We start from the raw sequence: 14,340 nt of genomic DNA on the forward strand, positions 1-14,340 counted from the left end.
GAAGTAGGTATGGACCATTATCATTATATTATATCAATTTAAAAGTAGTTTTGCTGTAGAACAGTTAAAATATAAGTACAAGCCATTTTTTAAAAATATAATTAATTTGACTTTAATGACTATGATATTAATTTTACTGAAATATTTTGAGAAGAAGTCGAAAACCAATAATCTCTAATAAAATATCTACGATTTTAAATTATATTAGATACTCGTATTCATAATCGATAAAAAATCGGTATCGGTTACTTCACCGCCCTAACTAACCTAGCCTACCAAGCACGCCAACAGACTGTCACTTGTAACGATCGAAGAGTGGTTGAACATCGAGGAGAGGTCGTGGAGGATTTTACCATCTTGCCACCATCGCCGTTCGCCAAATTACACCATGGCTGATACCGAAAAGGCGCCGCAGCCGCAGCCCCAACAGCAGCAGCAGCAACCAGAACAGCAAACCCAGCCGCAACAACCTAAATCGGCTAAACAAAAGCAGGTCATCGGTAAGTGCGATACGCCATCTTAGTTTTGCGTTTCCCCGGCATTATGTTAACGAAAGCACATGGCTATGAAATTGTGAAATCTCACTTTTCTTTTGAGTTTTGGTCTACGTCATAGGACTATAATATTCCGATGACTAAAATTAGATTGGATTAGCGGTGGCATGGGAAGTGATGCCCTAGTTTGAGCGGTATTGATCGTGTGTTGACCCCGCCGGTAGCTGCTGCTCATACAACTACATAGGTACTTATTCGCCCCGCGTCACTTAAATCGATAGACCTAGATGCGCGGATGCAATATCCAGGTCATCCTACTGGAATAGTTGTATTATGTTTGCATATTCGTGTAGGCGCGATTTTCACTGCGATAATTTCTGATAATACATGATTGAGCATTCTAATTTTGTTATTTTCCTAATTTCTAATTTCATTCTATGCGTTATTTTGCGCTGGCGTTGTTTGATCGAGTTTACTAATTACACTACAACAATAATGCAACTACCCTCTTAATTATTTTTGTGTTACCTGGCTGCTGCATACTATTTAATTCAGAGTGAGGCTTGCTGGTTTTTCTTTAATATTATTGAGCACATGGCGAATTTGTTATAATTGATTGAACAGTTGTTTGTCATGTTGTACCTTTGTTTTATTTGTTTAATGGCAACCAAACCCAGAGGGGAGATTATTGATAAAGTTGTACACTTGTTATAATATTAAAGTAAAAGTTTCTCTGCTATTGATTTCACTATTTCATGGCCATGTAAATTTTTAGGATAATAGACTCCAGACAATTCTTTTCTCGAGATATCCATAAGAAATTTGTATGCACTCTAGTGTGATGTATTAGATGGTTTTCTCTATAATTTTTTTTGGGTAGTATGAACAGTTTGTTATACATTTTAAAGGTAGGTAGTATTTAATTTAAAGTCTGTTAATCATGTAAGCAATATTTTGTTTGTTTAGGGTCTAAACTAATAATTTGCATAAAAAGGATATGTAGCGATGAGTTAACGCTTGATTGAAAACTTGAGCACATTTGAAGGTCCCAATGGGCAAATTACAGGTTAACAGATAGAATAGTTACTGATCTACATATTTGCTCAAGTGTACATTAGCATAAATTGTTTTAATGTTTACATACACACTACACTCTACTACACTATTTTATCAATACCCTAGATAGTTTTTGAACCGAGTTTCATCCTACCCTCTGACCCATATTTATTGATTTTTCATCCTACCCTCTGACCCATATTTACTGATTTTTCATCCTACTCTCTGACCTATATTTATTGATTGTACTACTTACTACTTATAAAATAATTAATTTATTACTTTGTTACAGCTGAAAAGGTTTCGGGCACAGTGAAATGGTTTAACGTGAAGAGTGGATATGGTTTCATCAACAGGTAAGAATTATTGTTAATAAACATCTTTTACTGATTCTTTTCAATAAAAGAAGCACGCAGCATTTGACGATAAGTTTTGTAAATATTAATCAATGTTTTGTTCTGTAGGAATGACACTAAGGAGGACGTGTTTGTTCACCAAACTGCGATCGCCCGGAACAACCCACGCAAGGCTGTGCGCTCGGTCGGCGACGGAGAGGCGGTTGAGTTTGCCGTGGTCGCCGGGGAGAAAGGCTACGAAGCAGCCGGAGTTACTGGCCCCGGCGGCGAGCCGGTGAAGGGCTCGCCGTATGCAGCTGACAAGCGCCGCGGCTTCCAACGCCAGTAAGTGACAATTTGCAGATGTATTCAGAGTACATTTTTTTTATCCACAACAAGGAAGCTCTTGGCCTGTATCTCACCTGATGGTAAGCGATGATCAAGCTAGAAGGTGGCAGCGAGCTTCACCCGGAATCTTCAAACCACGGAGGAACTGGCTATCTTACCTCTAACTGCCAGAACACAATGCTGTTAACATCGTTGTTATGGCGACATACTTAGGTAAGATGATGGTAGCTAGCCAGGCGGACTTAGAATAAGCCCCACCACCAAACAAACTGAACAGGAAAATCTGCCCCCTCTGGGAATCGAACCCGGGACCTCTGCGTCTGAAGCTGGTGGTCTTACCACTAAACCACAGAGGCGGTTAAAACATGCCGGACCTTTAATGTACCAGCGAATCAAGACTTATAGAAATCAATTGTTACCACGACCTCATGTGAACACATAGGGTTCTACGAGTTAATAGTCTTTTGCTCTAACTAATCTGTATCTACTCAGCTACTGCCTTTTTAGTGGAGTCTCTAACACTTAAGCTTTCTTACCTGCAACTAAGAAACTTTGTTTAAGTTTGATCTCACCAGAATGCTAATGTCTCCAGTCCAGAACTCATCAATTCTAGTCACCATCAATTCTATGGTAGAATAAATGTATGCTTTTGAAATCTTAAACTGAATTCCTAGTAATTTACAAAGATTTGGACTTCAATCTTTGTAAATTACTCAAAGCAATGTTAATGCAAAACGATCGTTGTATTTTCGTGTTAAGAATTTGCCTTATTCGTGCATGTCGCATTCATCACGCAGCCACAACTCTCGATGACATCATAAACTGCGAAATTGTTCAATTCAATAAAAACTTGCGGCTCACGGCTTTTTTTGATGGTCGGTATCAAATGGCGAAAGCGGGTGTTTTGCCAGATTCCGATTGTAAATGTTACTGTAAAATAAGTAATTTTAACGTAAAATAATGCAAGTTTGGATTAGAAATAGATTTTTTTAAATTTACATGCCTAGTTTGTGAATGATCAACATTATGATATTAGTGATGCTGACTTCCTGACTGTAAAAGACTAGTTATCTACGAAATTTGCCCCAATGAGGGTTTTCGCGAATGAAAAATCCGCCAGATGGCAATACGTAGACGCGAGGTCCAAATGCTGCATGATTGGATAATTTTGACATGACATTGACAGATATGTCAAAATCCACCAATCACGCAGCAGTCAGACCCCACATCCACGTCCCGCCATCTAGCGGATCTTTCCTTCGCGAAAACCCTCATTGCTTATATTGAAATGAAATTAGGTCACGGTCGTCAGGGATGCGCGCTTATCGATCGCGCAAGATGCTGTGCCGTGTAGAGCAGCTATGCTATCTTGTACATTTGAGACTGCACTTTTGCAATAATTATGGAAGACAGTTAAGATTCTTCTTTAACGGTAATTTGTTGAAGAAAGCCATCACATACAGGGACTGCACTTTAGCCAATAATATTATGGAAGGCAGTTGATGTTTTCTTAAGATTCTTCTTTAACCGTGATTTGCTGAAAAAACTACACATTATTTTTTTAAATATTTAGCAATATGTGTAGTCATGTTTTGTGGTTCAGGTCCAGTGACAAGGTCACGTCAATTTATAAGGACAGATTCTCATTATGTCCCTGTCTTGCTTGAATTTTGCCGTGTTATTGACACAAATCTAGAGGCGTTCTTCTTTTTAGTCTTGACTACTACTCTCGGTTTCAGCTCCACTGCAAGCTCGTTTACGTGATTTATACATGAATAAAACTAGAACACAGGCGGCGCTGCTAATGTTATCGGCTTTCGTCTGCTTGCTTTGATACCAAACAAAAATTGCAAATCAATTGAAATAGAAAAATCTAACAATTTCATGTAATCATTTAGTTGCATTCCTGGTTTTCAGGTTCGTTCGTTTCAGCCAAATGACGTCCACTGCTGGACAAAAGCCTCCTCCAAGGTTTTCCACAATAAACGGTCCTGCGCTGCCCGCATCCAGGCTCTTGCCGCGACCTTCATTCATTCCTTCGGTCCACCTAGTAGGAGGCCTGCCCACGCTACGTCTTCCAGCCCGTGGTCGGCACTCGAGAACTTTTCTGCCCCAACGGCTATCGTCTCTACGAGCCATGTGCCCCGCCCACTGCCACATTTTAGCAATTCTGCGAACTATGTCGGTCACTTTGGTTCTCCTGCGTTGCTCCTGCTCCTCCGAGCATAGCCCGTTTTTCAGGTGTTTTTTTTATACACAACGAGGAAGCTCTTGGCCTGTATCTCACCTGATGGTAAGTGATGATCAAGCCGAAGGTGGAAGCGAGCTTCACCCGGAATCCTCAACTACGGAGGAACTGGCTATCACCTCTAACTGCCGGAACACAACAATGCTGTTAACATTGTTGTTATGGCGACAGACTTAGGCAAGATGGTGGTAGCTAGCCAGGCGGACTTAGCCCTTTACACACGACGATACACGTACGTGAGAGTAACTTTGAAAAAATCTCATGCCCATGTAAACTTGTTTTTGCGGCCGCAATCGGCAGCGATCGCTCGTGAGAGATATTTACTCGCACACAGTGCCGCTCATTTAGTGTTGGGACCTGTCAGTGCTCGTTTACTCGGACTTTAAGTTGACTGCATTTTTTGGAACGAGAGGCGGCCAGTGTAAATATTGATTTTATGTGGTTATTGTTGTTTTCGGATAAGTGTTATAGTTTTATTTTATTACGAAAACACTGATTATCCGAATGGAATACTTTTATTGTTATATCATTGCATAAATTAATAATTATTACTACCACAAAATTAAGTCGCACGATCGTAGCTGGTCGGTCAAACCTCCAGTAGTTGATTGAAAACTATTTTATTTGTTATTTGATATTATGGCTTAGTGTTTAGTTGTTTTTCTATTTTAGTGCATCCTAAATATGAAGGATGTATCGTAGCATTATTTGGAAACGCAACCGACTATGAAATTAAAGATTTTCATGACTAAAAAGACCAGGAAACACAATTTCGGGTTTTTACGGACTTTGAGAATACCAAATATGAAAGCTCAGGAGACGAAGTAGACCCTGAACATGAATCAGCAAGGCTGGTCAGACATTTTAAAAATACTATGTGGCAAGCAAAAGCTGAAACAAAAGCCACGTCCGCAACAAAATACAGGGTCAATTTGGAAGAAAATTCAAACAAATTGAATTCGTACTCCAACTGAGTATCTCAATGGACAACACGCATAAGTTGTAATATTAAGTTAAACTATGACTTAATTTAAAGTTTAGATCACACACATTACACTAGTTTTTATTTCACCTCAATCCATCCAGTATTACCGAAGATAGAGCCTCGAGAAGTTTACGGACTTTTTAAAATTTTCAAAAATTTCCAATATTCGCGCGTGACGTCACAACATGATTTTGCAGCCCCCGCACGTTAACCCATTTACCACTTTTTGTCTTTTTCCAACTAAAATAAAATTTTACCTAACTGACAACTGTTGTTAGTTGTCATCGTTCAATTACATTTCAAACTAGGCGCTATAAAAGTAACCTTTATTATGCCACCTATTGCCAATTTTGTGCACTAAGAAGCCATTTTTACATTTATGCACTTAAATATAAATTTTCTGGAAAAATAACCAAGTTTGTGTCTCTGTGCTCAATAACGAGTAAAAAGTCCAGTTATTTGTTACTTTTACTTGGAAAGTTTTCCGGATTTTTTGAAAATTGGTGAATAAATAGATTTCGCTATGTTCTTTCCGAATTTTGTGACCTCGTTTATAGCCGCGCGCGCGCCCGCCTTATTGAAAAAAATCCGCCTTAAAAAAGGTTTTTGACAACTACTTTTTTCATTTTATAATTTTTGGGACATAGACAAGCTAAGAAGCTTTGATAAATGTGATAAATTTCATGTAATGTAAGTTAAATAGATTTAGAGTTGTGAAAAAGTGAAATTAATGTACCTGCTAAATTGCGAGTTCTTTTTTCTTTGATCAGGGCAGGACACGCTGCCGGGTGTCCTAAATATGCTGAATTATAAAAAAATTCGCGTTGCTGAAGTATACATTTTTTTTGTCTTGTTTGTTTCTACATTACATAACTAATTGTATCCTACTATTATTATAAATGCGAAAGTTTGGATATCTGAAAGTTTAAAGTAAAGTAAAGTAATGTTTATTTCTCACCAACATAACAGATACTATTATGATAACAAACAATCAGGAAAAACAAAAAGTAAGAATGTTGGTGGGTTGATACCTGAACTAGGAAGATTCCTGTGGCTCAGGTTTGTTACTCTTTCACGCAAAAAGTACTCAACGGATTTTGTTGAAACTGTACAATATTATTGTTTGTAACCCAGATTAACATATAGGCTATAATTTATGCCGATCTGTGACACTAAATTTCACGCGGGTGAAGCCCCAGGCAAAAGCTAGTTGTGAAATAAATAGGAAAGTTCTGAAACGTGGTCGCTTACTATGGGCCTCATAAGAAGGCTCAAGGTCACCCAAATGGTAATGGAGCGGGCTATGCTCGGGGTTTCCCTGCGTGATCGAATCAGAAATGAGGAGATCCGCAGGAGAACCAAAGTGACCGACATAGCACGCAGAATTGCTAAAATCAAGTGGCAGTGGGCGGGACACATAGCTCGTAGAGACGATGGCCATTGGGGCAGAAAATTTCTTGAGTGGCGACCACGGGCTGGAAGACGTAGCGTGGGCAGGCCTCCTACTAGGTGGACCGACGATCTGGTAAAGGTCGCGGGAAGAACCTGAATGCGGGCAGCGCAGGACTGTTCATTATGAAAAACCTATGGAAAACCCAAAGGCCTCTCGCCTTTGTCCAGCAGTGAACGTCATTTGGAACGACGAAATAGGAAAGAATGTAACTATCAAAAATCTTCTCTAAGGCAGCATTTTTCCAATTTCGCAACGAGCGCGGCAATCACACTTAACTAACAGACTAACAGAGAGCATAGCGAAATCTATTTTAATCACCAATTTTCAAAACTCACGGAACACTTTCCAGATAACCACGTTAATTTGTACCAAACGATTGGACTATAATTAAATTGATATAAAAATTTGGGTACATCTTCTCAAAAACAAAAGAACTGGTGCTAAAAGGGTTAAGTGACGTTTTGACATTTGTAGAGGGCCTTGTAGAAGGGGAGGCTATGGTGCTGAATGTGAATTAACTCGAGTGTCATAGTAACTTATTAGACTGCTAAGCTTGATGATAAAAAGAAAAATATTTTATTCAATGTACATAGTCTGGTCATAAGTTCTGTCATATAATAATAACTTTTGAATTTTGAATGAAGGTTTCAAAAACATTTTTTACTGAATTAGAATTAAAAAGAAAAAATGTGCGATAGTTCGAATTTTATTTTATGTGTAGTGGACGCATAAAGAAGTCCGAACTGTAGTTGTCACGTTGCATTGCTACGCGCCAAAGCAGATTTTCGTTGTGCTGAAAAAATTTAGTTTATCTTTTCATTAAATGATAGGTATAGGTGTACCAGAATCTCATGGCAAACAAAAATATTGGAAAAGTGTGTCTTTCATATGGTAAATGTCTATGGCTTTATTGTCACCTGTCAACGTAAATCAAGTGAACTGTCAGTCGCTGCAGAAATTTTGTAATCTCTTCATGCCTATTTGTTATTTTTGTGAAAAAGTCGAAAAAGCTCAAGCAAGTCATATTGTTTTCAATGTGTATTGTAAAATACGGCATAATTCAAAGTCAATCTTTGATTTTAAAGCGCGTCGTTGAGTTGACAGTATGTTGGAGTGAAATTTGATACATTTAGTTTATTACCTAACTGCGTCAGAAGGAAGGTTTTTTTTAATATTATTCTTTTAATAGCTGCTTTATCGGGGGTTTCAGGTGTACCTCACAAATTGGTGCAGAGGAATGGTGAAAATGTTATGACCATGTAAATAAAATTGAAAAAGATTTCATCAAGTAAGATGTAAGATAGAATAATTGAAATGGTGGAAGAGCAATTTATAATAAATAACTCTTTATCTTGATCATCTATTGAAGAAAAGTGGAATCCTTGGAATCGTTTTCTAGTTCTGAATGAAGTGATTAGTTATAAGTATGATACATAATAAAATTAGTTACATAAAATAATAGGTATACGATTTACTTATTTTTCAAGACATTTTCCTATTATATTACTGACGGGATTGCTACCATGTACCTTAGTTTTGAGTTTCCAATGGTCACGGAGTAACTGAAGAAATTAAAACCAGACATCGTTCAGATGTGCGTTCAAAAGACCTGAGATTTAAAAAAATCCCACGTTTTGTTTAAACAGTAAGCGAAAAAAAAGTGACTTGAAAATGGAATACAAAATGATAAGGTATGGTAAATGATAAGTCTTTATCAATGAAGAAGCAGAAGTTCAATTTCATGTGACCTCCATCTAGGCTAGTTTCCATCGTCACTCAAAGTTTGGCTGCGGTCTCAAATTTGGGCTTAATTGAGGTATTTTTTGGGTGAGAGGCATAAGAACTAATGCCGTTTTATATCAAAAATTCATACTTAGAGGTAATCAACCAGGTACAAAGTATTTCCTTGTATGTTAGTCTGCCACTCTTTAGTAAGTCCCGAAATCGCAGCTTCGGCTCCCCTACTAACCATTCTAACCATTGTACACAGATAATATCTTACATGCAGCTTTTCATGTTACTACGTCACATTTTCAAAATCCGCGCGGAAAATCGCTCCTAGCGGAAGAGCGCACTTTGAGCTTGAATATTTCAGTCATTTTTAAAGATATCAATAAAGTAAAAATACAGTATTCATTCTAATTTTTTGTAGTTTTTTTTGGCATCTTCAACAAAAATTGTGCGCCATGTCCATTGATTATTTTGATTACACATTTTACAAAGAGATGGCTAGGTGTACAAACTTGCACTACATGCGTTAAATCGATAAAGAATTAAAAACTATTAGAATCGAAATTGCTATAGTGTTCGGTGCACATATTTTCATGAGATGCCTTCCGGACCCATGTTTATATAATATGTACTGACACACTAGTATAAAAAATAGGGGCTTATTGCTAAAAAAATAGTTCATAAACGATTTGTACACACACGACATTCCCTTTATGTATTTTACCATGACCAACTAGCAGAAACAGAACAAGACAACCGCTTTGGAAGGTGCAACCCATGATAAATAAAGGATCAATATACCTGCAAAGAGGTCCATCTTATTATTCAATCGTTGAACGATATGAGTGATGTAGATATTCTGGACTAACAAATGGAATGCCACCAAACCTTTATTACAAGATAATAGGGTTTGAAAGTTCTAGTTTAAATTTTGGACCTGGCCGTTTGTTAATTCGCGGCGGCTTTAGAAAATTGATTGCACAGCTAATGGTTATTCAAAAAAAGACATTTTAGCATTACTAGATTTTCGTTTTAGCATAGCTGAGGCTTTAAACAGATATCCTAATAAAGAGCATCGTGTCGAAAATTTACTAAACGACTCGACATCCATAAACAATATAATATAGACTTTTAAGGTCAGAAAGCAAATGATAACACAGATGAGAACGATTACCTGGCTAAAAAGCACCGAGGTGTTACATGTTGGAAGGATGTTCTAGCTGGTCAAAAATTAAATGTGCTAAGTGAGATGTTTACCTGTGCCTTTCTCGCAAAAAAGCTGTTTCCAGTCATATCATCTTAAGCCATAAAAGTGACATTTATTTCTTTATTATTAATTATAAAGTAATTTTGTTCTTTTTTACAATCTCTTAATAATCATCTCGGACCTCATATTGGTACCAACCAAACTAATAAAGGTTTTTACTTTGCAAGTTTGTCAAAAGGTGGATATTTTTTAATTAATTCGATTTTTGTAAGACAATTTGCTAAAAGAGGTTTAATTGCTTGTTAAATTATAGCTTACTCTTTACTTATAGGGGTCTCTTACCAAATGAATACTTATGTGCTCATAAATTAGTAGTTTTCATTAAATAAATTAACTAAATAGTATAACACTCACTATCGTGAGACTAACAAATTATACCGAAGCCTCACTAACGTGAGGAACTTACTTTCAGGAAAACTGAAAATTCAAATTTTTTTAAAGTATTTTTCCAATCTTATATAAACTCTAAAATAACCCCTAAGTAAAGTTTTATTTAAATATTGACACTTTTTTATTCTCGTGTGTAAAGGGTTAGGTGTAGGGATGTTATGGATATGTAGTTTCGGTTATGGATACGGTTACGGATATAGGAATAATATTATATCGGTTTCGGTTACGGATATCCGAAAGTTTCGGATACGACTACGGATATCTATGCTTAGATTGCAATTTGCAATAGTTGTCCAACACGGTTCATTCATGGCCGCACACTTTACATCGAATAAAAAGTAATTAAAAATTGATACTAGATGGCATTATAAAGGTAAATCAGGCTTGTATGCCTTTACATTATAATGCTATACAAAAAAAAAAACAATTTAAACTACCTACATCCGAAACTTTTGAATCGGTTACGGTTACGGATATCCATAACATCCCTGCTTAGGTGGTGTTACCACTAGACCACAGAGGCGGTTAAACATTTTTTTTGTTATTTGTTTCAGATACTACCCCCGTCAAGGCGGCGGACGTGGCGGTGAAGGCGGTGCTCCACGCAGGGGCCGCATGCCCCGCCGAGGGCCCCCGCCCAGCCAGGGGGGCGCGCAAGGTGACGAGGGACAGGAGGCGGCCGGCGCACCGCCTCAGCGGAGGTTGGTATCTCAACTTCTTTTAGGCCTAGCTCAGACCAGAGATTATTAAAATTTCTCAGCGAATAGAGCAGTGGCGGCGTCGCATGGATTGGCACCCGGGTCGATTCATATCCTGACATATCATGACCGTCCTTATCATGCAGATGCGCCAGTGAGTACTAATCAGCGCGACTTTTGTCACCCTCTGATGCTTGGCACCCGGGGCGGACCGCGCGGAATAGAGTCGCTTCCAGTCGCCATAACAGCGTGTTACACTTGAAAATTTCTACAGGTTCATCCAGTGTCTAAGTAGCTCAGTTGGAAGAGCAGTCGCCCGGCAAGCGGAAGGTCGTGGGTTCGAGTCCCGCCTTAGGCAGTTCGATTTTTTCAAGTTGTTTAATTAAAATTTAGACCAGAGATGTTAAGGATATGAAGTTTCGGTTATGGATACGGTTACGGATATTATAATAATATTATACAGGTTACGGATATTAGAATTTAAAAAATGTAAAGCAAGATGCTGCGCGACCCACATAGCCACTTTATGTACTATGACGACACCTATGATAAAGGTAAAACAAGCGGGGATATTAGATGGTGCCAGGGTATGCCAGACAATTAACAAATATAAAAAAAAATAAGATTTAGACTGCCTTTATCCGAAACTTGAATCTGTTTAGGTTACGGATAGTTTTTTATTTCGGATATCCAATAGTTTCGGTTACGGTTATGGATATTCATAACATCCCTGGTTCAGACACCGCGGAATCCGCGCGGTGCTGGGCAGGTCTCGGACAGTTTGCATCGAACCGTAACCGCACGGTTACCGCCTCAGTGCCTCGCCAAAGAGGACCACCCACAAACCGCGTGTGTGGTAAAGCCTTAAATATGGGAAACACTTTAAAACCTAGACTCTTCTTCTTTTGTTGCTGTTTATGTACTTGTATTTTTTCGCCACTGCGGGCACACTGTTCCGCCTATGTTACGTGCGCTGATTTCTCTGGACTCGTTGGTACCATTCACGTGAAAATTTTGAAATGCAAAATGACGTCACTGTCAAATAAAGCGAAACCGTACATAAAAGTGATGCATTAGTCACGTTTTAATTTGATTTTGGATACTGTTATTAAGCCTTTTGTGAGTGCGACGGCTTTTTTACTTCAAACTAACCTGTATTAACTATTTTGTAGAAACTAAGTTTTTTCTCTGGTTTTTGGTAAAGAATAGACGCTTTAAATAGTCAATTAATTTCAGCGTATATTCGGTCGCATGCGACGTGAAAAAGTGTTTGTTCTTGAAGTCACATAATTATTATTGCTGCATTTAGTATTTAACTGTACATATTTTTTCAATTCAAAATACACATTTTCATTGTATTATTTATAAAATATTGCAGCAGACAAAAAAAAAACACAACTTTTTAAAATTCATAATTAATTATACCTGTACAGTTCAGTGGCAGTTGAATAAACAATTGTGTTTTTGTGCAGCTACTTCCGTCGCAATTTCCGCGGCGGGCGCCGGGGCGGCGGGCCGGGGCCCATGAACCGCGGCGGGTACCGCATGCGTCCGCGCAACCAGCCCCCGGGCCAGGCGCCGGCCCCCGGCCAGCCGCAGGCCCGGCAGAACGGACAAGAGGGCGAGGCTCCTGCCACCACGTCCTCCCCGCAGCCAACCCAACAGGCCAAGCCTAAGACCAACAAGCCCACTGGCACCACCATTGAAACCACCACCAATGAGAGCCAGGCCTAAACATCGGGCAATGCGTGGCACATTCTTATGTAGTGCATGTTAATTCTAGCTGTGCCACGTCATCACAACTTCGTCTTGTCTGTTCAACTGATGAGTGTTCCGTTTCCATGTTGTTGCAGACGATAAGAGATCTTGAAATTAGGAATCGTTTCTTTTATCTTGTCCGAATTGTATCATGGGGAGCTACAAATGGAACTGCAGAGGTATCATGGATCAAAGATGTGATATTTTTAATTATTATTAAATTAATATATTGTATTATTTAATATTTCTACTTGCAATGTTTTGGTTTTATACCATTAGATTGTGTAAAAATATTTTGGAGCAGATTAAAAATATAATATCAAGTTTGGTATACCTTTATGGAAATCGTTCGCCTTAAAAATATCGCGATTGTATTGGTAAGTGTCAGAATCTCTGGACCAATAGAGATATTTGATGTTTAGTAAATACCAGGTCCAAAGGTTCTGGCTCTTATAATATTGTGCAATTAATATATATAAATATATATATTGGTAATTATTGAGAAATGATACGCAGGTTCCAATGCCCCAAGAGAATCATGTCTTTAAAACTGTTTTATTTTTGTTAAAATTGTACAGTCGCGTGATATAACCAAAAGTTTTTAATTTGCATAATATGAAATTATTAGTTCTGTAACTTAAGACACTCTCAGAAAAGTAATAAACTTCTTTTTACCTGTGTGAAACTTGTTGACTTTTCTTTCATTACTCCACCCCCCATTTTTGTCGTATAGAGAAGGAAAAGAAGTACCTACCTAGCGCAAAAAGCCCCTATTCCACTGTAATCCATTGGTCAAATCCATTAATGGATTAGATTCCGCTTCTGGGTACACTAGTCCATCGATGGACTTGTTTCCGCTCCAGAGTATACCCCAATCCATCAATGGATTATGTGCATGTGGATTGAGTGATCCTTGCTTCAATCTTAACAAAAATCGAGGAAGTTTTACTTAAAATATGTTAACCCTTATTCAAATGCGAGCTGGTATGCATTTTTTTTACAAAGTTGAAGTGGATTTTGGGTAATTGTGGGTCACTTATTTCATATTTTTGATCAAAATTTATTAAAAAATAGGGGAAGGGGTAGTTTTTTGGGTGGTAAATAATTTACCATTATCCATTCATGACTACAAATTATTCAATGTTGGTGGTAAAATAGTTACCATTGTCCGTTTTGGTTTATTTTTGGTTCTTGACTAGTGACTTCCTCTTGGTTCTACCTATATTTTATTAAATATTTTGGGAATGAAATAATATTGTTTTTATAAAAATAATATTAATTAATATTGGTCATTATGCTTACAATTATTATGCTTACCTTGAGTCTGAAACTAACAATAAATTCACTAATTACGTAATGTCAAAACGTTACGTAAACAGTTATCAAAATAACTTAAAATTTCTCCAAATATTTATTTAGTTTTATTTGTGCACATACAAAAAACAACAGTTATTTTTATTATCATCAAACTTTTGTCAAGACGGGATCGGACAGTGGTAAACTATTTACCACTTCTTTAAAATATCTAAACTATATGAATAAATCAATTGCAGACGCTGCCTATAAGTGAGACTATA

The 14,340-nt window shown here is 37.8% G+C and overlaps 1 protein-coding gene and 1 non-coding gene across 2 annotated transcripts; both read left to right on the forward strand.

Annotated features, from left to right (window-relative positions):
- Nucleotides 1–274: 274 nt before the first annotated feature.
- LOC135086835 (Y-box factor homolog) lies at nt 275–13,448 on the forward strand. The gene is made up of 5 exons (XM_063981641.1): nt 275–500; nt 1,843–1,906; nt 2,015–2,230; nt 10,862–11,008; nt 12,478–13,448. The coding sequence occupies exons 1-5, from the start codon at nt 389–391 to the stop codon at nt 12,737–12,739; spliced, it is 801 nt and encodes a 266-aa protein (XP_063837711.1). The 5' UTR covers nt 275–388; the 3' UTR covers nt 12,740–13,448.
- Trnaa-ggc (transfer RNA alanine (anticodon GGC)) lies at nt 11,291–11,363 on the forward strand. Its single transcript has one exon. It is a non-coding gene; the product is annotated as a tRNA-Ala (tRNA).
- Nucleotides 13,449–14,340: the final 892 nt, after the last annotated feature.

The sequence above is a fragment of the Ostrinia nubilalis genome, chromosome Z (assembly GCF_963855985.1).
Source record: "Ostrinia nubilalis chromosome Z, ilOstNubi1.1, whole genome shotgun sequence".
Taxonomy (NCBI): Eukaryota; Metazoa; Arthropoda; class Insecta; order Lepidoptera; family Crambidae; genus Ostrinia; species Ostrinia nubilalis.